This window comes from Giraffa tippelskirchi, chromosome 6 (genome assembly GCF_054371585.1).
Source record: "Giraffa tippelskirchi isolate mGirTip1 chromosome 6, T2T-mGirTip1v1.2.pri, whole genome shotgun sequence".
In the NCBI taxonomy this organism is placed as follows: Eukaryota; Metazoa; Chordata; class Mammalia; order Artiodactyla; family Giraffidae; genus Giraffa; species Giraffa tippelskirchi.
In genome coordinates, this window is record NC_137280.1 from 85,129,787 (window position 1) to 85,154,314 (window position 24,528).

At 50.8% G+C, this 24,528-nt stretch overlaps 1 protein-coding gene across 7 annotated transcripts in view; it reads left to right on the forward strand.

The window, feature by feature from the left end:
- Positions 1-22,409, forward strand: part of MED26 (mediator complex subunit 26) — a 41,426-nt gene extending 19,017 nt beyond the window's left edge. For 3 of the 7 annotated variants that reach the window (XM_081496623.1, XM_081496627.1, XM_081496626.1), the window contains exons 2-3: positions 18,927-19,001; positions 19,688-22,409. In XM_081496623.1, the coding sequence (XP_081352749.1) occupies positions 18,927-19,001; positions 19,688-21,340 (1,728 nt within the window). In that variant the 3' untranslated portion in view covers positions 21,341-22,409. Of the gene's footprint in view, positions 1-18,673; positions 18,800-18,909; positions 19,002-19,687 lie in introns of all 7 variants that reach the window. The other 4 variants (XM_081496625.1, XM_081496624.1, XR_014055671.1 and 1 more) reach the window with 3 other exon arrangements.
- The last annotated feature ends 2,119 nt before the right edge of the window (positions 22,410-24,528 follow it).

Here is a 24,528-nt window from a genome sequence, read left to right on the forward strand (position 1 = left end):
AAAAAATGAATATTTCATCACCTTTGTTTGCAAATTAAAAACATTGTACACTTAAAAAAATTGAGTATAGTTATAGTGTTGTTAGTTTCAAGTGTACGGCAAAGTGATTTAGTTATATATATATATTCAATTTTACACACACACACATATATCCCTTTTCAGGTTCTTTCCCATTACAGATTATTACAGGATACTGAGTATAGTTCCCTATGCTATACAGTAGGTTCTTGCTGCTTATCTATTTTATGTCATAGTGTATATGAATCCCAAACTCCTAATTTATCCCTCCCTTTTTCCCCTTTGGTAACCGTAAGTTTGTTTTCTATGTCTGTGAATTGTTTTTATTCTGTAAATAAATTCATTTGCATCACTTTTTAGATTTCACATATAAGTGATATCATGATATTTGTCTCTTTTAGCCATGTTAACACTGAATCACTTTGCTGAATACCTGAAACTAACACAACATTATAAATCAACTATACATCAATTTAAAAAAAAAAGCTATCCAAATGAAGATATCCCTTGAGAAGTAAAAGGGAATGCTAAAGTAAATTACATTACAAATTTTTTTTAACCATAAATGGTTTATTAAGAAGCAAAAAAGATTCTACTTAAAAGCTAGTCTTAATAAAATTTTAAAACTTTGTTTAAAAAATGTTAAATCCAGGACATGTGCTATAAAACAGATAGGAACTCAAGTGATCTAGGATAGCAGTCACCCCAGACCCCAGGAATACGGCAGCAGAAGTAATGCAGAGGTGGCATCCATCCTTGCTGCTCAGAGGAACATCTCAAGTGATATCTGGTTTCACCAGAATGTTTGTCAGAGGAGCTCTGAACTCATTCCTACCTACTCCCTTAGACACTGTCTCTGTTATGCATGTTGGTGCCTTTGTTTTTCAGGAACTAGAAACATAAAGCTTACAAGCACCAACTTGAGCCACATTGCCTGGACTTGATCCTGGCTCCGTGACTGTGTGGCCTTGGGCGAGTTACCTAACATCTTGGAGTTTCACTGTGCTTATGCAGAAGATGAGAGGTAGTAGTAATATCTATCTCCCGGCGTTGTTTTGAGGATTCACTGAATTAATACATGTCGTGTCCACCTGACACACAGGCCTGCTTGTGCAATTTTATTGCTGTTAGTCTCTGCCGTCTACCTGACATTGAGCAAATAGAGGTGATTTGTGAGCTGGGTAGAGCTCAAGGATTTGTGACATCTCCTAGTACAGTATTTTTAAAACTTTAATTAGCCACAAAAATACAAATAGAGGTTTCTTACAAAAATCCAGATATGTGACTTTTCTAGAAAATTTAGAATGCTGCCAGGTAGGAGATAACTGCCTGCTCACAGCAGCCTTCAGCTGGCAGTCCCAACCACTCCCTTAGCATCGCATTTCTTTAAAAAAATGACTTATTTTATTTTTGGTTGTGCTGTGTCTTCATTGTAGCGCACAGGCTTCTCACTGCAGTGGCTTCTCTTGTTGCGGAGCACAGGCTCTAGACACGCAGGCTTCAGTAGTTGTGGCGCATGGGCTTAGTTGTTTTAAGGCGTGTGGAATCTTCCTGGACCAGGGATTGAACCTGTGTCCCCTGTGTTGGCAGATGGATTCTCACCCACTGTACTACAAGTGATTGATCATTGCATGTTTTAACAGTGGCTGTGTGTAACAGCTGGCTCCCAAGGCTCCTGAGTACTGGCTGGCATGAGCTGAATGCAGCACACTCTGGGGTCGAGACCCTACCCCTATCCTGCTTGGATCTGGGCTGCAGGCCGCAGGCTCCTTGTCCAAGATGGCGTCAGTGCCTTTGCAGCTGACTCCTGGGATGATTCTCTTGGAGTGTCTTGGAGGCCAGCTGTTCTGGAGATGGTGTGGGGCCAGCATTCTGCTGCAGACCCTTTGCTGCCTCGGGTTCTCTCTGGGACTCCAAGCTGAAGTGACCACCTCTTCTGGCCCAGGGCTTGGGAGGAAGCCTTCCTCTAGTGTGTTGTGTTGGTGATTTTCTTCATAGTTTTGCATACACTTTGTCATGTTTCCTTGTCAGTCTCCTTTCTTCCTTGCCATGAATGTAAGTCCCTCCAGCTCCCCCTGCTCCCTGAGTTCCTCCTCAGCACAAACACATTTTGATTTTCCTGGTAAATACTTAGCCACTGAATGAATTCTGGTGTCTTTTCTCTGTGAGCTGCAGCTGTTTCAGTGTGCAGTCTGAATGGTTTTGGCTTCCACGTCCAAGGTTTTCCTGATGTTGGAGACAGCCATTCCCTCTCTGTGTACAAGGCATCTTTCTCCTCGGAATTGGCAGCTCCGTCTTCTGGCTGTGTTCTCCTGGCAGATCTCAGTCACTCCTGATAATCTCACCACTGGGCTGTAAAAATTGCTCTAGGTTTCAGCAAGATTAATGCCATATTTGCTTCTATCCCAGCCGACCTCCCCAGGTAGAGTGACAGTCCCATTGATCCTCACCTGTCTTCTCAGCAGCCTCGGAGTTAGAGTCAGGGGGGCAGAGCAGCCTTAGTGCCGGTCCTGGAGGGTTGTGTGCACTGGGTTCTCTCTCCCTTCCTGCTGGTGGAGTCATGGAATAGACGACAAAGGCAGGATAAGATAACAGCCCTGACATCTAAGTCCAGTCTGCCAGACAGCTGGGCCTGCCTCTTCAGGACCCCGTGCAAAGAAGGGTCTTCCCTGTGCAAAGAGGACTTCCTCTTCTTTGTAGTGGAGTCATTGCATTGCCCAAGGTGAGAGTGAAAACCAGTTGAGGCAGCACCAGTTGCCATAAAATATTTGGACCCCTAGGGCAGAGTTGAACACCTGAATATATTTCTGAGGGAAAAATGAGATAAGGAAGTTGTGAAGATGATCATTACAACATTGATTGCAGTAGGAGAACCCAGAAGGAGATGGGATGCCCAGCAGTGGAGAAAGTCAAGGAAATTATGATGCATTAATGGGACGTTTAGCTGTTAAGATCATTATGAAGATTATGTAGCAACAGGAAGAAGTGTTCAATGAAAAAAAAGAAAAACCAGTATCTGTGATGCAGTTTCAACTACATAATTGTTGCAGACTCTGGATAAGAGCACGAAAGTCACCCAGAGAAACATTGCCATGGCTCAGGCTGGTTGGGGCTTGAGGGGCTAAGGCAGAACTTGGCCTCTGAGGTCAGACCTGAGCCATGATGTTGTTATCTGCCTCCTGGGGCTGTTGGGGTTCAAGAGTGATGAAGGTGGTGGCCTAGAAGATGCTCTCAGAGGAAAGGAAGACCAGAGTGGGTGGAGAAAAACTCCAGAACTGAGGGCGAGGAGCTTGGGCACCATCAAGCCTCAGGTCCTCATCATCGAATCTGGTCAGTCTGCGTAAAAAGTTACGGAGCTGGATATAGGCATGCTCAGACAAAGCAACCGTCACAAGTTGGCTAGGAGGTGAGCTCAGGTCCACTGTATCAGGGTTGAAATCAGGATCCAAAAAAGACATGCCTTAGATTATACAATGGAGAAAAGACAGCCTCTTCAGTAAGTGGTGCTAGGAAAACTGGACAGCTCCATGTAAAAGACTGAAACAAGAACACCTCCTCACACCATACACAAAAATAAACTCAAAATGGATTAACGAGTTAAATGATAGGCCAGAAACTATAAAGCTCTTAGAGGAAAACATAGGCAATATACTACTTGACATAAATCACAGCAAAATCCTCTAATACTCACCTCCTAGAATAATGGAAATAAACACAAAAATAAACAAGTGGGGCCTAATTAAACTTAAAAGCTTTTGCACAGCAAAGGAAACTATAAACAAGGTGAAAAGACAATCCTGAGAATGGGGGGAAATAATAGCAATGAAATAAGTGACAAAGGATTAATTTCCAAAACGCACAAGTAGCTCATACAACTCAATAACAAAAGAAAAAAAAACAACCCAGTCAAAAAGTGGGCAGAAAACCTAAACAAACGTTTCTCCAAAGAAGATGTATAGATGGCTAATAAACACATGAAAAGATACTCAGTATCACTCATTGTTAGAGAAATGCAAATCAAAACTACAGTGAGGTATTGCCTCATACTCGTCAGAATGACCATCATCAAACAAATGCTGGAGAGGGTGTAGAGAAAAGGATACCTTCTTGCATTGTTGGTGGGAATGTAAATTGATACAGCCAGTATTGAGATTCCTTAAAAAACTAGGAATAAAACTACCATATGACCCAACAATCCCACTACTGGGCATATACCCTGAGGAGACCATATTTGAAAACAACACATGTACCCCAGAATTTATCCCAACACTATTTACAATAGCTAGGACATGGAAGCCACCCAAGATGTCTTATCGACAGATGACTGGATAAAGAAGTTGTGGCATATACATTACTCGACCATAAGAAGGAACACATTTGGGTCAATTCTAATGAGGTGGATGAACCTGGAGCCCATTATACAGAATGAAGTAAGAAAGAGAAAAACAAGTAATATTGTCTATTAATCATACATATGGACTCTAGAAAGATGGTACTGATGAACCTATTTGCAGGGCAGCAGTAGAGATGCAGACATAAAAAACAGACTTGTGGACACATGGCAGGAAGGAGAGGGTGGGACGAATTGGGAGAGTAGCATTGAAACATACACTACCATGTGTAAAATAGATAGGCAATGGGAATTTGCTCTATGATGCAGGGAGCTCAAACCCGGTGCTCTGTGACAACCTAGAGGAGTGGGATGGAGTGGAAGGTGGGAGGGAGGTTCGAGAGGGAGGGGACATATGTATACCTGTGGTTGATTCATGTTGATGTATGGCAGAAACCAACCCAGTATTGTATAGCAGTTATCCTCCAATTAAAAATAAATACATTTTTAAAAAAGAAGACATGCCTAATGGGGCTAATGTGAGGGTTTATTTGGAAGTGAGAGAAAGGGAGGCTTGCCTGCACCAAGGGTCCTAGCCCACTTCTGAGGGTGGGGAGCAATGGAGTCAGCCAGTGGTACTTAGAAAGCCTCAGTACCTATCAGATGCAGAAGTGCCGCTAAGTGCATCCAGAGGTGGTGCCTGGGCCCCAGATGCAGCTGTGGAGCTGCCTGGGGGTGGGACTACTCAGGCAGTGGAGAAGTCCAGTGAGAGAGGGAAAGGGTCTGAGACTGTTCCTTGAAGAGCTCCGAGAGGAGGATGTAGAGGGCTTGAATATAGAGGGATGTCAGGATCTGCCCAGGGTCCGAGAGATGAGGCAAGGCAGGGCTGAAAGGTCCTCGGCTTTGGTGAAAACTTGCCTGGGCAGAGCAGTTTCGGTGCATTGACAGCCTGCATGCTCAGTCATGTCTGACTCTTTGCGACCCAATGGACTATAGCCTGCCAAGCTCTTCTGTCCATGGCATTCTCCAGGCAAGAATACTGGAGTGGGTTGCCATGCCCTCCTCCAGGGCATCTTCCCAACCTGGGGATTGAACCTGCATCTCTTCAGTCTCCTGCATTGGCAGGCAGGCCCAGGTAGAGCTCTCTCTTAATTTCCTTTTCAGTGTTAATGTAAGTTTTAGTGAAAACTTGTGCTGTTTCCTCACCTAGTTGCCATGGTAAGTTATGTTTGGTATCCACCTGTAATGGTGGCTACAGAAAAGGGAAGAGGTAAACTTTTTTTAAAAGTTTTTAAAAACTGGTTTAAAATAGTGAGAAAGTAATAAAAAACTGATATACTGAGGGAAATACAGTAAAAAGCAAAGTCTTCTGTGTTCCCAGTTCTCCTCAGTGTTCTTTGCCTGGTACATTTAAAGCAAGGAAAAGCTGTTGTGGTGCTTCTCCTGGAACTGGGTCCCACCTTGCCTCTGACGTTTGATGACCAGGATGTCATGTCTTGCTGCAGGGCTGTCCTCTGACATTCAGCCGTGGGGCAGGCTCTCATCCTCGGGATCAATTTTGCCACCTTTCCCCTGTGGGATGCAGGTGGTTTGGGGTGAAGCAGACGGTGCTGATGGGGTCCACACCAGCCCAGTGGGGACGACTGTTGAGTGGTCAGGCTTTCCCAAGGGTCCCCCTCAGGGAAGGTTGGGAGGAAGCCGTTGATTTGGCTTTTGGGACCTCGGGAGCCATCGAGGTCCTGCCCTGTGCCCTAATCTTCTACCAGCACCCTTCCGTCCATCTGCATGCCAAGCAGTGCCACCACCTCGCAGATCATGCCGTCACTGAATTAGCACACTGCATTGTGGTGTTTGATTTCCCCATTGCTTTAATGTTGCCTTCACAAAAATCTCACCTGGCTTTCCTTCCCCCTGCTTATGTAATCCTTTGGAATCATTTCATGGTGGCCAAGGTAATTTAGAAAAAATCTTTGTCATTGTGGTAACTTCTAGGACCACTGTGTTGAAAATAGAAGACTCTCCCCAAAGCCATTGGTTCTACTGACCAAACATGGCCACCCTGGTCATAGCCTTCTGCTGCTCTTGTCTCAGCCTTCCCTCTGCTGGCCACCCAGACATGGTGCTTTTTCCCTTGTCTTCCGTGGGGCTGTGTGTGAGCAACACTGAGAGTCACCTCCCTATTCCTATGACCCTTGTGGGGCGGCTGGTGCAGGTGACAGCTGGCAACAGGAAAGGCCTGTTTGCTTTCCAGTGCCAACTTGGTGACTGCAGATCCCAGCTTGCTTCAGAAGGAGACCCCTGAGATGTTTATAGTATTGGCTTAACACAGTGCCCAGCAATTGAGGACAGTAAGATGGGACTTCATTTATCTATCTGTCCTTCATTCACTCACACTTGAGAGTAGTAAGGGTCTAGCTCAGCTGTCTTGGGGGAGGGGGAGGGCAGGATTTCAGACATTTTCAGGCCCAGGAGCTTAACACATTGGAGAGAACTGAAGAGTGAGGGGGAGAAAGAAGCTGTCAGATGCTTGGAGGCTGTTTTCTTGTCAGGAGGATGGAAATAGGTTATCGCTCACACCAGCTGTTTGAGAGGAGAACAGACTGCTGTTTACCTAAGACGTTCTGTAGATGTTTGTGGCCACTGGCCTTTCCCATGTGAGGATAGGAGGTTGGCTCCCTCTCCAGGGTCTCCAGTTGAAGGATGACAAAACCCCACAGGCAGGCTGAGGAGAGCACATGTCCTGAAGGTCAGTCCTCGGTAGCTAGTGAGCCGGTCATTTCACAACCTGTAAGACACTGTCACCCAGCTCCAGCCACAGTGCATTTCCTACAGGAAAGCCAGGAATCACCTTTTACAGGCCCACAGTTAGGCTGTGCAGTCTGTTGATGCACAGGTGTTGCAGGGCAAGCAGAATGTGTGGCATGAGGGAGGGGGCACAGCTTGTGTGGATTGAGATGATGCCTGCTGGAGCCCAGTCTGTTATGAGAAGTGCGTTATACACACGTGCCTTTGTCATGCAGTCGTTATGATTGCCCCTGGGAGGCCTGGGCATGACAGCCTTCTTCATTTTCCTGAAGGGAGAAGGGACTTTATGCTGCTCCCTCCACCCCAGGGAGGGCTGAGCCCTAGTTGGGTATCTAATGCCTAACCTCCAACAAAGAAGCCTTCCTTCTCACCTCCCACCCCCTCCTTCTTTTTCTAGGACCTGTTGCATCTGTCATCTGCCTCCATAGTTGTTTTACAAATTTATTGAGGTATAATTGACATATAATAAACTGCACACTGAAAGTGCCCAATTGGATATATTTTGATCTGTGAATACACTTGAGAAATCATCACCACAATCATGGTACTAAACATATTCCCAAAAGTTTTTTCTTGTCCCATTGTAATCTTCCCTTCAGCCCACCCCCGTCCCTAGGTAACTGCTAATCTGTTGTCAGTGTAGATTAATCTGCCTTTTCTACAATTTTGTGAAATCGTGTACTCGTTTTTTTTTTGGTCTGGGCTGTTTGTTCTTTCCTTCTTATTTTGAGATTCATGGATGTTATGTATATCAATAGTTTGTTCTTTTTTGTTGCTGAGTAATGTTTCATTTTATGAGTATCCTACAATTTATCATACATGTGTTGATGGACTTTTGGGTTGCTTAATAATCTGTCAGAATGTCTTCCGAGGTGATTATACCATTTTATACTGCCACCCCACCAGCAGTGTATGAGAGTATCAGTTGTCCCACACTTTGGTGATCACTTAGTATGGTCAGTCTTTTTAACTTTACCTATTTTAATAGGTATATAGTGATATCTGGGAGAAGGCAATGGCACCCCACTCCAGTACTCTTGCCTGGAAAATCCCATGGACAGAGGAGCCTGGTAGGCTACAGTCCATGGGTTCGCTAAGAGTCGGACATGACTGAGCGACTTTACTTTCACTTTTCCCTTTCATGCACTGGAGAAGGAAATGGCAACCCACTCCAGTATTCTTGCCTGGAGAATCCTAGGGATGGCGGAGCCTGGTGGGCTGCCGTCTATGGGGTCGCACAGAGTCGGACACGACTGAAGCGACTTAGCAGCAGCAGCAGCAGCATAGTGATATCTCATGATGGTTTTAATTTGAATATGTCAGGAAGATCCGCTGGAGATGGGATAGGAGGAGGAATACCCACTCCAGTATTCATTCACTCCAGTATTCTTGGGCTTCTCTTGTGGCTCAGCTGGTAAAGAATCCACCTGCAATGTGAGAGACCTGGGTTTAATCCCTGGGTTGGGAAGAACCCTTGGAGAAGGGGAAGGCTACCCACAATGCTGGAATAACTGGGTAGCCATAGGCTGCCCTCCAATTTTCTTTTTTTTTTCCAAGTTTGTTACCTTTCTAGAAACTTTGTGTTTCCATATAAATTTTAGAATCAGGTTGTCAATCTCTCCCAAAGACCCTGCTGGAATTCCATTTGGAATTGCATTGAATCTATAGATCAGTTTAGGGAAGAGCTGACATCTTAACAGTATCAACTCTTTCAAGCTATTAACTTGGTATATCTTTCCATTGGGCTTCGCTGGTGGCTCAGTGGTAAATAATCTGCCTGCTGATGCTGGAGACGCATGTTGGATCCCTGGGTCGGGAAGATCCCCTGGAGTAGGAAATGGCAGCCCACCCCAGTATTCTTGCTTTGGAAATCCCATGGACAGAAGAGCCTGGCAGGCTGCATTCCATGGGGTCACAAGAGTTAGTCATGACTTAGCGACTAAACAACAGCAGTCTTTCCATTAACTGATGCCCCTCTTAATGTCTCTCAGCCCAGTTTTGTACTTTTCAGTGTTGAGGTCTTTTGTCAAATTTATCTGTAAGTTCTTCATACTTTTAATTGCTGTTGTAAATGGAATTGGTTTTAAAATTTTCAATTTCTGAATGTTTGTTGCTTGCATATAGAAATATAGAATTTTACATTGAACTTATGTCTTGCAGCGTTGTTAAACTCACTTATTTTGTAGATTTTGTAAGATTTGCCATATAGACTGTTCTGTTATTTATGAATAAAGACAGCTTTACTTCTCGTTTTTCAATCTAGATGGATTGTTCTTCCTTCCTCCCTCCCTCTTTTTCTTTCTTCCTTTTCTTTCTCTTGCCTTATTGTATTAGGTGGAATCTCCTGACAAAAATTAGTAGAAGTGGTAAGCACACATCTTTGTTTTTGTACCTGTTCCTAGGGGGAAATCATTCAGCTTTTCACCACCAAGTATGATGTTAGCTGTGGGTATTACTAGGCTGAGGAAGTTCTCTTCTAGCTTGCTGAGAGGTTTCATCAGGAATGGATTTTCAATTTTGTCAATTTTTTTTTCTACTTCTGTTGAAATGATCATAAGGTTTTTCCTTTTTGGCCTCTTAAAATGGCAGATTACATTGATTTTTGAATGTTAATCTGCCTTCCCCACTTTAATTTCTAGTCTTTGTTTGCTATCTTCATTCCTGGTGTAGGCATGCAGAATTTTCCTTATCTGATTTGTTCTATTGTCCTCCCTTGAACCAGCTGTCTGTTCCTGCCCTTGGCATCAATACGACTTGCTGGTGGCCCATTGCATGGAGGCAGACATGGGCTAACCGCACAGAATTAGAAGGTTAGGTTAGTATTGAAACTGTGGCCAGGTGTGTAACGGGCACCCTGGCTTCCTCATTGGGAAAGTGGCATAACACCTACTCTGGAGGTCTATGGTCTTAGGAGAGAACCTAAGTGGTAGGAGGCAGAGGCCCACCCACCCACCCAGGGTGCTAGCTGGTGCTGTCCAGTGGTTGCTGCCTGCCCGCTTCTCTTCAGTAACTTAAGAGCTTGCTCCTTCCTGGGAACACTGACCTGCTCAGTGCTCCTTCTGTAGATCCTTCAGAATGCCCTTGTTTTCCCCAGACTGGCCTCTGCCCAGGGTAGGAGCAGTGTGGACAACTTTCTCTGAACTGTGAAGCATAGCACGTGCTGGATATCTCAGAGGTAGCCTGGGCTCCTGGTCCAAGTTCTCAGACCTTGTTCTATGGGACCCTCAGACGGTCTTTGCCCCCATATGGGGGGCAAGGGGCTGGCTTGCCAATACCTCTCCAGCCTCTTCAACCCCAGTAGCTCTGGCATCTGTTTCTAGGATGGGAAGGCTTCTCAGACCAATTTTTCCTAAAGGTATAGCATATACCCAGAAAAGTGCGTAAGTTCTAAGTTTATATCTCAGTGTATGTTTGTGAAGTGAACATACCCCAGTCACCCCCACCCAGGTCATGGAATAGAGCTTCTCCCCAGAAGCCATTCTTCTTCCCTCTCCTAACCTCCCCCCACCCCCGACTCCCCTGACTTCTGTCACCATGGTCAAATTTTGCCAGCTTTTGAGCTTCTAGTCCAATACAGACATATTCTTTTGTATCTCGACTTGTTTTGAGGTTTTATCTTTGATGTTATGTATAGTAGTACTGTCTTCATTTGACATTGAACAGCTAGCTCATGACTTGGTCATCTGTTACGGTGTTGGTGGCCACGTGGATGGCTTTCAGACAGGACTGTTCTGAACACAGCTGCCCTGACCATTCTCGGCACGCGTGCGCTCGAGTTTCTGTTGGTCCCAACCCCAGAGTAGGATTTGCTGGGTCCTGGGGTATGAATGTTCATCCTGACATGATGTTTGATACCATGCACAGACTTCCCTTCCTGTTCCATGTGATGTCCTTGGTTTTCTCCAAGGTGGCTCCTGCAGGAATGCCTGCTGAGAAAGTCCCCACACCCACTGCTGGTTTTCTGGCTCCACACAAAGCCCAGGGCAGCAAGTAGGGGAAAGTGGTGGCCTTGAACCTGTTCCTTCTCAAGTGTAGTCCCATGCCGGCTCCGTGGTGATCCCCTTTCTTGAGTGCTTACTGTGAGCCAGTCAGGCTAGGTCCTGGGCGTTCGTGTGTGTCTCCTGTTCCCCTCCCAGGAGCCTGCAGGACACTTCTGTCATCCTCCCACTTCGTGGCTGAGGGAACGACTGAGTGGGCTGGGTGGGTGGGCTCGGAGCTCTCTGCTCACCTCCCATGTGCAGTGTTTGCTCGTGCTTTCTGCCCTGGGGTGTGTGGTGCAGCCCATTAGGCCACGTCCTGCCTGATGGCTGTTGTGTCACGTAGGACAGGCGCACCCAACCCTCAGTTACCTTTAGGGCCTCGTGAGGTTGCAGATCTCAGATTCCTGTTCTGTGGAAAGAGATGAGGGCTCCTCCATACCTAACCCTGTGACTTGCCAAGTGACTTATCCACTGTGGCACTGGCAGTTCCTGTTACTCTTCCCATCCACCCAGCTCAGAACAGACATTGGTGACCTGTGTGGAGTAGCCAGGAAAGGGAGGGCCAGCAGACCCTGGGTGTCTGTCACCTGTCTGTGACTCACCCTTGCTGCTTACCACAGGCAGCCTGGTCGTCAGCTGTGGATATGGTCACTTCTACCCATCAAGCCTTGGCAGCCTCAGGGTCTGGGGCTGGTTTGGGCTTGAGCCCCTCTGAGAAGGGGTATGGCCTTGGCTTTCTCCTCCATAGTCCTTCTGATGTCCTAAAGGAGCCTGCTGGGTGTTGCCACCTCGGTGCTCCTGGCTGCTCAGTTCAGCCTCAGTTGCGGTGCCTCACCTGTTGCTTCTGTCCTGGCTTTGGCCGTTTCTACCCACGCCTCAGCACTGGGCCGTAACCAGCCCTTCCTGTTACCTCCCTGGCCTGTGTTTGCTGCCTTGTTGAGGGAAATTCTAGGCTCTCCCCTGTTCTCAGGACCCCCATAGCCGCCCAGGTGAGCAGACTGGCAGACTCTTGGTACCACATTGGGCGCTGCGCTGCCTGGAAGGGGTCTCAGAAACCACAGAGTGGCCTGCTGGGCAGTGGGCGGGGCTGCCTTGGCCTGACCCCTGTGGGCACGGTCTCCCCAGAGGGTGGGCCGCATGCCATTCAGTATCTACAGATGATCTGTGAATTTCCCAACATTCAGCGGAGGCTTCCCAACTCCTGGAGGGAGAACCAGGCTCAGGTTGGTGGCTGGTCTTGCTTCAAGTCTTAGTTGGGCTGGCATTGAAAGCCAGGTCTGGCCCGGCTGCTTCTCTGCCCAGCCCAAGCACCAGGAGGTTTTCACTGGCAGCACGGCAGTGCCCTGCTGTCACCTCACTATTTCACTCAGCATTCTCTTGGAGGTTGGCCCCATCACTTCCTAAAAAGCTGGCTCGTTCTTGTTTTGGGTTGCCGGTGTTCTGGGTGTATGTGAGCCGAGCGCTGTGTGTGCCCCTCCCATGGGCATCGGACATGTCATCTTACACAGCTGGTATTCTTACTGGCTGTTTCCACGAGAGCACGGCTGAGAGGGAGGAACCCCACCCGGTGTGCTGTATGTTGTCACAGGCACTGACAGCCGGACCCTTCTGCGAGCAAGCATGCAGACGGAAAACACTCTGCTTGGCTTTCTGACTTTGAAACTGCAAAGTGTAGGAATGAACCAACTCCCAGATACGACACATTGAGAGCTCTTACACTCTCTGAAAGGGCCAAATTACAACAGGAATTGTGTGTTGACGTGATCCAGAGGTCAGGAGAGTTGAAGCTTGTGGTTTTGTTGGGAAGAGCTGCTGGAACAGACGAGAGAAGGGGACAGCTTGAGGGCCAGCACTGTGAAGAGAAGTGCTGGCCTCCCCCTCTGCCCCCCACTTTGTCTGCAAGCCTCTCTCACCTCCACAAGCCTCTCACAGAGGTCCCCTGGTTGGCCGCCGCTCATGGTAGCGGCCCTGGGCTTCCTCTCCCTGGGCTGCTCACTAGGTGCAGGCAGTGTTCTCTGCCGGCTGCCTGGGCCAAGTCCCAGCTGCAGTCGGCTGCTCTGGCCACGGGTGCTCTGCGGGCTGTGAGTGTACAGCAGTCAGGGCCACGCAGGCAGTGGCCCCCCTCCAGCTGTGGACGCTCCTGGGGAGCAGATGGGCCCCACTGATGAGGAAGTGCTTTTGTGCTTTTGCAAGCGGTAAGCTTGGTGACTGTGGCTGAGACACAGCCCCCGCCCCAGTGTCGTTCTTCCTCTCAGAAGCCGTGAATGAGAGTGACTTAGCTCCTGTGGGTGTGAGGTTCCCATGGGGTCCTGGCAGAGGAAGGTGCCTTTGAAAGCCAGGCAGAGCGCTGAGAGGGCATCTGCCTGAGGAAGGTTCCCCTGGCGCCTGCCTGGCTGTGGGACAGAGCAAGGCAGAGTGGAGCCAGGAGGCTGCACCATACGGAGCTGAGAGGTAGACTCAAGGCACATCGACTTCTTTGCCTTACTCGGGGAGGTGGGGTGGGACACACGCTGGTCACTGCCAGGGCTCATCTCTTGCACTGACTTGTGGTAGAGGCAGTTTGAGTCACAGAACAGCGCCCGTTTTGGGAACGAGTAGTTCATCAGAAGCAGGAAGACTTGCTGTGGCTGAGGAGTGAGGCTGGGACCAAATCACAGACACACACTCGCCTGGCAAAGCCCCTTTCACCTGCATGCACACCCTCAGCAGACACAACGGACACCTGCTGTGGGACTGGCAGGGTATGGTGACTCAGCCCAGGATGACCTTAGAATGCTCAGCATGTCGAAAAGCTCGAGGTTTGCTGGCTTCTGGGTGCCATCTGTGTCGTGTTTTGGTTTGGAAGGACAGCTTGCTTGCTGATGAACAGTTCCAAAGCCTTTTGAGCTAATTGGTTTTTGTAAATTCTAGTCTAGACTATTCTGCTTTAAAAAAAAACAAACAAAAAAAAAATGTGACTTCCACATGGTTGGTTTTAAAGTGAACTAGCTTTTACCACTGACCTGGTGGGCTTTAAGCCCACTGAAGGAGTTGGTGTGGGCTGTACTGCATAGATGCAGGACACAGTGTGGTCACGGGCTGGCTAGACAGGCGGGGTGAGTCCCACCTCGGTGTGTGCCATTTCCAGGGCCTAGCAGGGAGACTCCAGTGCCATTGTCATTTACCAAGTGGTCTGCAGCTCAGGGAAAGCATTGGGGATGGGCTGAAGGCCCTGCTGTTGTGAGTGGGTGTGGGGATCTCTCCAGCTCTAGAGCACCCTAGGAGGGAGACAGGCAGCCCAGAGACCATCCATTGGTGCTCTGGGCATGAAGCCAACCCTGTGTGGCTACAAGGAACTCGGTAACCTGTCCATTTTCCCACTGTGGCAGGTCAATGAGAGTATGTGGGTGGGTTGCTGTCACCAGCCTGGTGGTGTCTGGGAACCCCCCCAATAAAGCACCAGCTGGGCTGTGTGTGGTAGGCAGGCCCTGTGCCAGGCTAGTGTAAAGCCACTCTCCTCCATCTTCCAGCTGCGTGGTGAGCACTGGACCTCTGTTACCTTCCTGGACCCTCAGATTTCTTATCCATAAAGTGGAGTTTCAAGAAGGAGAAGCTAGACACTTTGGTGCCTGCAGAAACCTGACAAGGAGTGGTCCTGTGAGAGGCTGAAATGAGTTACTGCCCTAGCTTACTACTGCCTTTGGGTCTCACCAGTTCTTGAACTTGGGGAGTACAGGGTTTCCCCTTTGCCACCAGGGCTGCACATGTCTAGCTTCACTGCCAAGAGATTGGGGATTTCGAGTGGAGTGGGGACTGTTGATGCGTGGAGAAAAGGGAGCAGTGAGCGGGGATAGACGCCAAAGAAGTCTCAGTTCCTTGTTTCACATCAGGGCTGGAAACCCCCACAGGGCGGTAATTACTCAGGGCCTGAGGTTTACCTACCTCTGCCCTGAATTACTGCTAGAAGGAGGCTGATGAGTGGTGGATCTGCCCCCTTGGGCTGGCCCCACCTCTGCACATGGATCCAGATGCAGAGCAGTGACCCAGCCTCAGAACAGCTCTCAGACGGGTGCTGAGGGGGTAGGGACATCTTGCACTAGATGGTCTGAACTCTTACCCCAGCTGCTTCTGAGGGCTGCCGCCCTCCCTTGGTCCTGTCACTTGTGGGCATCCAGTGTCCCTTCCTCCTTCTCATTCACTATGAGTTGAGCAGCAAATTTTGTGGGTTAGACTGGCTGCAGTTGTGACCTAGCACTCGATGAGGGGCTCTCCAGAGAAAGGCCTTGCTGCTTCCCTCATGCTCTTGGTCCTCTCCTGGTGGGAGGTCCGCATAAGGACCCTGGGGTCTGGGTTGGTGGTGAGGAGGGTCCCCTCCTCGCTTCCCAGAATGTGCCCTGGGGCATCCCTGGGCTGTAACGGGAGACATGTTTGGGAAGGGTTCTTTCTCTCCCCTCCCTGAGCCCAGCTGGGTCCTCCCAGTTTAGGGGGCTGGTTCCCCTCCTTTCTGCCTGGGATGGATATTGTTTCACTTTCCTGTCTGACCGTGGATACCCAATTGTCCCTCGTGAGTCACGGGTCTAGAATCTGCAAGCCCTTGGCGCGATAGAGAAGGAGTCAGTTCCACCCATGGTCACCAAGTGACTGTATTCACCTGGGCCTCACCCAGGGCTGCCCGCCGACTTCCCACGGATTTCCGGCCCTGCCTCTGCTCCTCGGAGTGCTCCGCTGCTGCCTGGCCCACCTCGCCTGCTCCCTGCCTTTCCAGAGGAGCCCTCCCTGCTCCTGACACTTCCTCCTTGGTGCCTACCCAGAGGACATTTAGGCATCCACATGCACAGGGGCAGACATCATCACCTGCAAGGATATTTACTTGCAATAAAGAGGCCAATCAAATAATGAAAATATGTGGGCTGGGACAATGAACAATTTACAGGAGAAGTCAACATTAGTAGAAAGGGGAGGTGACACTTGTCTTCACTCATTATTAAGGAAATAAAGATTAATCTGTAGCTATTGAAGGAGTCCTAATGAGAAGATGAGACTGCAAGTGTTCAGACATCCCTCACATGTGAATTCTGCTCCTTTTGGGAAAGCTGTTTGGCAAGTGGTTTTGAGAGGTGGTTTTTTGTTTGTTTTGTTTTGGTTTCATTCCCTGGGAATGAATCCCAGGGGAGATATCCAAAGGCCATGCATGTGCCAGGCTCTTCCTGAGCAAGAGGCTGTGAATGACCCTTGGGCTCTCTGACCTGTAGAGCTGCCCCAAAGCCCCCTTTGGGGGAAGCATCTGGGAGTGGCTTAGAGGCTTCTTCCCTGTGCAACAATGGCATACTATCTCTGCTATGATTGTGAGTGAATGTATTTTTGGACAGATAGGTGCCAGAAAGGACCTAAAAACACGGTGGTCTGTTAGGGTAGTGGGAGCAGTTCAGCTCCCACTGTGGCTGAAGTTAGTGGAAGGCAGTTGTGTAGTCAGCCTGCTTTCCCCAGGTCTGTTCTTCCTGCTGGCATCCTGGCTCATGCCAAGGTCTTTGCTCTGGACCTCTCTCCCCTCTCTAGGGCTTTGATGCCATCTCACCATCTCCGGAGGTGTTGGGGCTTCTGCTGTCCACCCTCGGAGGCCCAGCTTAGATACTTCTCTCACCACAGGCACCCCTGGCCTGCCTTTTACCTGACACCTAGCTACCTCCCTGCCCCAGAGGTCCTGTACTGGGTTTTTTTACAGGCCTGGAGCCTGGCTAGAAGCCTCCCCTTGGCTATATCTGAGCCTTGGCGTCTCTGCTATGCATAGGGCCCTCTCGTTGAGGGTGGAGGCAAGGGCCACAGGCTGCTGGGCTATCACTATTTGCTGAATCTGAGGCTGGAGGCCCAACCTCGCACTGCATAGAGCCCAGGACTCCTGCCTCTTAGGTGTAGTGAGGGCAGAACTTGGTCTGCTTCCTGGTCCCAAGGGCCTGACTGCCTCCAGAATGCCCAGATAATGCTCCCTACACAGTGCTCAGTGCCCTTGCTAGCATGGCTGGAGCAGGGTGCGGCAGAGCGAGAGGGATGAGCCCTCAGGGAGGTCCTGAACTTGAGGAAGGCAGCAGACATAGTGCTTTCCACAGGGCCGAGAGCCTGAGCGCCGCCTCAAAGCCGAAAGCCTCTTTGGATACCCGCCTGAGTGTAGGAGCTGCTCGGCTGTGACAGTGGGGTCCACAGGCCTTACCCCAGCCCCACCCTGTGCAGCTTCCAGGAGGGTCTCTGGCTGTGCAAGGGTCTACAGTGCCAGCTCGCTCCAACCCCCAGGGTTGCTCAGGTGTTCTGCCTCCCCCCTCCTATCTGGCAGCAGGACAGTGTCTGCCCAAGGACAAGGACACTCTGTGCCACTGGGCTGGCTCTGTGGGCACTGCTGGTTCAGGAGTGTGTAGGGACCCAGGGCTCTAAATATAACAGGGTGAGGTCACTGGGGTGGAGAGAGGCCGTGTGGCAAGCCCAGGACCCTGTCAGGGCCAGAACCCCAGGGCTGGGGCCAGGGAGTGGGTGGCCTTGTTCCTGTGGGACCAGCCTCCTCAACTGCCCAGTTTGTCAGGATATTTTCTTAGACATCACTGCTTTGGGGCTCCAAAAAAATCTTTGTCTACCCCAAGGTTGCAAAGATAGTCTCCTGTTTATTCTAGAAGCCTTAGAGTTTTTGTTTTCACATTTAGATATGGGGTTCATTTTAATTTTTGAGTATGCTGTGATGCTTAGGGTAATTGGAATCAACAGTGTGTATCTCCTGTGACTTTTCATCCACCGTGGTTTGAAGTTCATCTTGTTGATGTACTGAAGCTGCAGTGTGCTCATTTCTAGAGCTCTTGAATTTCTTAGTCTGTTCCTTCAACTTTTGGACGACAATGGTGTCGTTACAACATACGACCACATGACCCACTCCTTTACATCACATTCGTAAAATGTGATGGTAATAATAGTTAGCACCTTCCCCTTGAGGTTGTGATAATTCAGTGGAGTAGTGCTGTATGGAAATAGATGTTGGTGGAATAGGGCCTGGCTCATAGCACATGTCATCCGAGGTATAGAATTGCTTGGTCACGAGACACACAAGTGCTTGAGTTGACCAGACACAGCCTAGCGCTCCCCAAAGTTGGCCGCACCCCAGAACTACTTGATGTTGTCAGATGCCATTTCCAGCAGTCTGGTGTGTAGTCATTGCCGCCACTTGTGGGTTCGGTCTGCCTCGCCTGATGACCAAGAGAGTTGAGCACTGCTGCATGATCTCTTGTCATGCCCAGTCCCTATTCGTGTCTCCTGGCCCATGTTCTCTGTAGGCTCGAATACAGATCCGTGGGGCCCTGTGGCATTGGTCTGCTCCCACTTTGTGACTTCTGCTCTCCCTGTGATGTCTTTAGATGAACTCTATAAAGATCTTGTTAATGCAACTAAATTGATTAGATTATTATGTACGGCTGTTTTAAATGTGGTGCATTTTATTCAATAAATCCTTCAACCTCCCATCAGATGGCAGATTTGAGTACATTTCCCACATCAAGAGTGAATCTTGTTTCATAAATGTGAATTTCAGTTGTGTGGCAGCCACTTGGGCAGATGGGTGTGTCCATAGACAGACTCATAGTCAACTGTTCCCCATGCACTAGAGGAGGCAGATGGGAGGATGCACACTCGGTGCCATGTTGGCCCCTGGGAGCAGGTAGGAGGCTGCAGGAGGTGGGGCTCTGGTGATGCTGGCTCCACTGGCTCTTGGGAAAGGGAGAGTTCTGGAATAGGCCGGCACAGGGAGAAGTGCCTGGGGTCTGACAGTGGCTCTTGTTTTACAGATCCGGAACATGGTGGCGGTGCAGGAAGTCATCTCCAGCCTGGAGAAATACCCCATTACCAAAGAGGCACTGGAGGTGAGCGTTCCAGGTCTGAGCACTTGGGCGGGCAGTAAGGGCGGGGCCTGGGCTGCCCCAACCCTGGGCTTTCTCGACTTCTTGGAGCCTCAGAGACTTTGCTCACTGGCTCAGCAAGGCCAGGGAGGAGTGAGGGGGGCATGCCCTCCTGGCCTGCACTGTGCCGGCCCACAGCACACGCTTCCCATGGGCACTGCAGGAAATATGAGAGGCTTTAGTTCAGAGCTGAGGCCCCTTTCTTTGCAGGAGGCCCTGCACACTGCAGTGCGCAGCAGAGGTTCCAGTGAGTGATGCTGGCTCAAGGTCCCGTGTGCTTTTGCCTTTGCCACAATGTACTCTCATCTAGAAATCTCCCTTGGCAAAGTGTCCTTGCGGTGGCCTTAAATGGTCCATGGCCTTCAGGAGTTGGGAACCTGGGAGATGATGCTTCTGAGAATGCCCTCTCTGTCCTGTGGACTGTAAGATCTGAGGGCTTGGGTTTGAGAATTTAAATGTCACAAATGACCCAAAATCTTCATAGGTTTTATGTCTGGGAGACCAGTGGTTTAGGGGGCCAGTGGGGTCATTTCAAAGATACGGAGCCCTTCCCCCAGCTCCATGGGAAGCTCCATTTCTGTCCCCGCTCCCTTTTCATGGGGTGTCCCTGTCCTTAAAGCGTGTCATTGTGTCTCTTTCTCTGGCTCTAGGAAACCCGCCTTGGGAAGCTCATCAACGACGTCCGCAAGAAGACAAAGAACGAGGAGCTCGCCAAGCGGGCCAAGAAGCTGCTGCGGAGCTGGCAGAAGCTCATCGAGCCTGTGCACCAGAATGAGGCTGCGCTGCGGGGGCTGGCGGGTGCCACTGGCTCGGCCAACGGCGGTGCCCATAACTGCCGGCCAGAGGCAGGAGCGGCCGGCCCGCCCAAGAGCGTCCATGACCTGAAGTACCGCAATGACATGCCAAGGCTGTGTGGGCAGCGGCTGGACAGATTGGGCAGCCGCAAGCGCCGGGGAGACCAGCGTGACCTCGGTCACCCTGGGCCACCTCCCAAGGTCTCCAAGGCAAGCCACGACTCCTTGGTACCCAACTCGTCCCCCCTCCCCACCAATGGGATCAGCGGGAGCCCTGAGAGCTTCCCTAGCTCCCTGGACAGCAGTGGGCACGTGGGTCCTGAGGGCAACCGCCTGGAGCACAGCGAGAATGACAAGCACAGTGGCAAGATCCCCGTCAATGCCGTGAGGCCGCACACCAGCTCCCCCAGCCTGGGCAAGCCCCCCGGGCCCTGCTTGCAGACGAAGGCTGTGGTTCTGCAGCAGTTGGACAGGGTGGAGGAGATTCCAGGGCCCCCCCACCCCAAGGGGCCACCTCGCTGCTCTCTCAGTTCCCGGAACTCACGGCACGAGGGCTCCTTTGCCCGGCAGCGGAGCCCGTACACGTACAAGGGCTCCCTGCCCAGCCCATCACCTCGGCCCCAGTCGCTGGATGCCACGCAGGTGCCGTCACCGCTTCCGTTGGCCCAGCCGTCCACGCCCCCCGTGCGGCGCCTCGAGCTGCTGTCCAGTGCAGAGAGCCCCGTGCGCTGGCTGGAGCAGCCTGAGGGCCACCAGCGGCTTGCAGGGTCGGGCTGCAAGGCGGGGCTGCCGCCGGCCGAGCCCCTCCTGCCCCGGGCAGGCTTCTCCCCAGACTCCTCCAAGGCGGACAGCGATGCTGCCTCCTCTGGTGGGTCGGACAGCAAAAAGAAGAAGAGGTACCGGCCTCGTGACTACACGGTTAACTTGGACGGGCAGGTGGCTGAGGCCGGTGTCAAGCCTGTCCGGTTAAAAGAGCGGAAGCTCACCTTTGACCCCATGACAAGACAGATCAAACCTCTGACCCAGAAAGAGCCAGTGCGGGCCGACAGCCCCGTGCACACGGAGCAGCCCAGGACAGAGCTGGACAAGCCTGAGGCCAAGGCCAGCCTCCAGAGCCCTTTTGAACAGACGAACTGGAAGGAACTGTCGCGCAACGAGATCATCCAGTCCTACCTGAGCCGGCAGAGCAGCCTGCTCTCGTCGTCGGGCGCACAGACCCCGGGCGCACACCACTTCATGTCTGAGTACCTGAAGCAGGAGGAGAGCACTCGGCGTGGGGCCCGGAAGCCGCACGTGCTGGTGCCTCATGGCCCGCCCACGGACTTCCCCGGGCTGAGCCGCGAGGTCACCCGGGACGATCTGGACAGAATCCAGGCCCACCAGTGGCCAGGGGTGAACGGGTGTCAGGACACACAGGGTAACTGGTATGACTGGACACAGTGCATATCGCTCGACCCGCACGGCGACGACGGGCGGTTGAACATTCTGCCTTATGTCTGCTTGGACTGACCGGCCCTTCGGGCTCTAAGTGCATTCCCACCTTGCAGTCAGCCATGGAGGATGGGCACCAGGGCCCACCGCCTCCAGTGGTTGGGAATCTGGGGGGTCTGGCCCGGGGCGGGAGGGAGGGGGCGAGAGTCTCTAGGTCTCTCTGCACTCGTCTCTCTAAATTCTCCTTTTGTGAAATGCTGCTACCAGTTTACTAACAAAATTGCAAAGGAAGGACCGCGTGGAAGGAAGGCCAGCAAAGTGAGTTCAGAACTCAATAGCAAACCAGCTATAAAAAGCGTTAGTCTCCCACCCCAGAAGAGGTGTGGACGCTTCCCAGCCCTGGTAAGCTGGGACCTCAGTTGCAGGCAGGCACAGAAAACCTGTGGGAGAGGTTACCTTTAACACAGCGACAGAAGCACGCAACTCATCTCTTTGCATTTTCTGTTTTTTAACATGGCCCTAAGTATTTGAGGCAACACTGCAGCCTCGGTTTGCACCCCACCTGGCCAGCTTTCCCATCACGGTGCCTCAGCTGTAGTGAGCTGCTGGCATCAGGCGGGCCAGCTGGCCAACCAGTTCGACCCGTGCTCCCTGGGCGTCTACACGTTTGTATCTGGTTTAAGTTACAGCCCAGTTTTTAAAGAAATGCTGCAGAAATTTGTTTTCTAAAGTTTATTTTGCCTCCTCTTCCATCTGACCACCAGACGAATAACTTGCCTTTTGTTCTTCCCTCTTCAGTTTCCCTTTCCCACACATATCTAGAAAAGTTCACCTTTCTAGAGTTCCCTTCCCCTCAAAACACAAAAGTAACCGCGGGTGCTACTGGTGTGTAAGCTGTACTGTTGGGTGAGACGAGACCTGTCTGTATGCTGGAAACACTCATAACCATTCCTTTAGATTCGTTTGCCTTATGGTTATTTGTCATAAACGCGATTTGCAAAAACAAGGAGCCTTAGTGAATGTACAGTACCTAGACTTCTGTGTTCTCAGGACGCAGAAGAGAGCAACTTTGCTATTTGGTCCAGTAAGTGGACACCTTGTGATATAAATGTGGAAATAATAAAAAAAAAAAAAACATTTGCACAAACCAGTCTGAGAATTGTTTTTTAATTTGGTCCTTTATAGCCACATTCATCCTTTCTGGATTCTGGATTAGCCAAGACCACCTGGACCCCGTGTCCAAGGTTCAGGCCCCATAGCTAGCCAGGCTGTGAGGAGGTGGGCAGGGCAAGGTCACGAAGTCCAGCCTATTAGCCTTCTGCATGGAGACTGACCTCCACCTTGCCTTCCATTCATTCAGGGCCACAATGCCTCTCCCACCTCCAGAGTCCCCTGCTAACTCTGGGTGAGAGACGGAGAGGCCACACCTGTCCATCCAGATCTCACTTTCCCTAGAAAGAGCTTTGCCCTCCCAAGCAGGCTCCACAACCCAGGTCTCAAGTGACCTTGTCTCACCCCCTGAAATATTTGTAGTTCTTCCTTGACAATAAAGTGATGATCTTTTAATTCTTCTCCCTCATCTCTGAAACCTTATTTTCACTCTGGAATAGGTCATCTTGACCATATTTACTTGATTTCACAGATGAGGAAGCAACTCCCCCCTTTAGAGGAGCAGCCCCACCAGGCAAATCAGGAGGTCCAGAAACATGCAATCAACACAGAGCCACAGTTTCAGAGCCTTGGGGAATTCTGACATTGCCCTGGTACTGGGCATACCCTCTCCTAGAAGTGGGTGAAGTAGCTTTGAGGGCAGTCTAAGGTTAAATTCTACCTGCCATCTACCACCTGTATGGACCTGGGCTAATCACTTTACTCCTATACACCAGTCCCCATTTGGGAGATATAAGTGATACCCCAAAGCTGTGAGGATTAAATTATATGATCCAAATTTAGCCCGGGGGGAAGGGGGGACGGCGAAAGCTTGTCATGAGGACCATTTGTGCTGTGGAATAACTAGTTTCCTCAGTCCACTGTGCCTGTTTTCGCACCTGTAATGTGGCCAGCTGACATGTGGGTATCCTGAGGATGACATCCGCCCGACAAAGGGTCAGAGGCACAGCTGGAAGCTATTAAGGTGCAGGTTGGCATCCCATGAGCATCTCCGTTTCTCAGACCTGGGCTTTGAGGGAGGTCACTGCTCCTTCACCCCCTGCAGGCACCACCTCTCCTGTGTCTGAGTATCCGGTAAGCCCTAGGGTACAGATACTGCCTGACTTTGAGAACACAAGGTTAAGCTGTGACTTCCCACCAACGTTTTGCAGATCAAGCTGGGTTGCCACTTTTTAATTTGTCACGTAAAGATACAGTAGAAGGAAAACTTTAACACTCCCTATCGCCCCCAAAGTTGGAAGTACATGATTTTTCAAACAAAGTCCTGCAGTGTAAGATCATCTTGCTGAAAACACCGCTTTGTATTCCTCCGTTGCGCTTTGGGCTGCTCTATCCCAACCGGTCCTTGAGCATCAGCAGTAGGGGCCAGAACCACGCCCCTCCCTCCTGCAGATCCCTAGAGACAGGTGCCCGAGAAGGTTGCCATTACTGCGACTCCCCAACTGGACAGAGGGCCCATGCCACGTCGCTTCCCTTCTCTGGGCTTCGGTCCATCAGTCGGTGAAATGAAGACAGTAATACCGCACAGCGCATTCCCAGAACGTGCTCCAGGGCGCTCTGGGCTGGCCCGTCTGTTGGAGTGCGGCCACGGGAGTTCGCTCCCGGTTTGAAAGAATTTAGCCCATAGAGAGGTTTTCACCATTCGGTTTCTCTCCCCGAAAGGTCTGGTATTTTACCTTTGTCTTCCGCCGCCGACCATCAGGAATCTGGCTGGAGGGCGCCAATGCAGCCCGGATATCGAGGTTTGACCTACGAACTCGATCGCCCGCTCACAGACACCGACATAGCGGGGTCCCACCGCTCCCTCCCGCCCCTCCTGCCTGTGCTCCGGGATCCAGTCTACGTTCCCTCAGTCCAGCCCACTGCTCTCAGGGCCCTTTTGGGCTCACGGTCCCCTTTCCTTCCGCTTCCGGGAGAGACCCCGCCCTCCCGGAAGCCCATCCAAAGGAGGGCGGGGCCTACGTTCGCTACGTGGTGGTGGGCGCGTCGGCCGGCGCGTGGCGGTGACGGAAGCGACGGTGGCTAATAGGCAGTCCCGTTGGCTGGAGCTCCCACCCCCGTCCGGCCCCGCCCCCGCCCGGCGTCGGCCGTCGGAC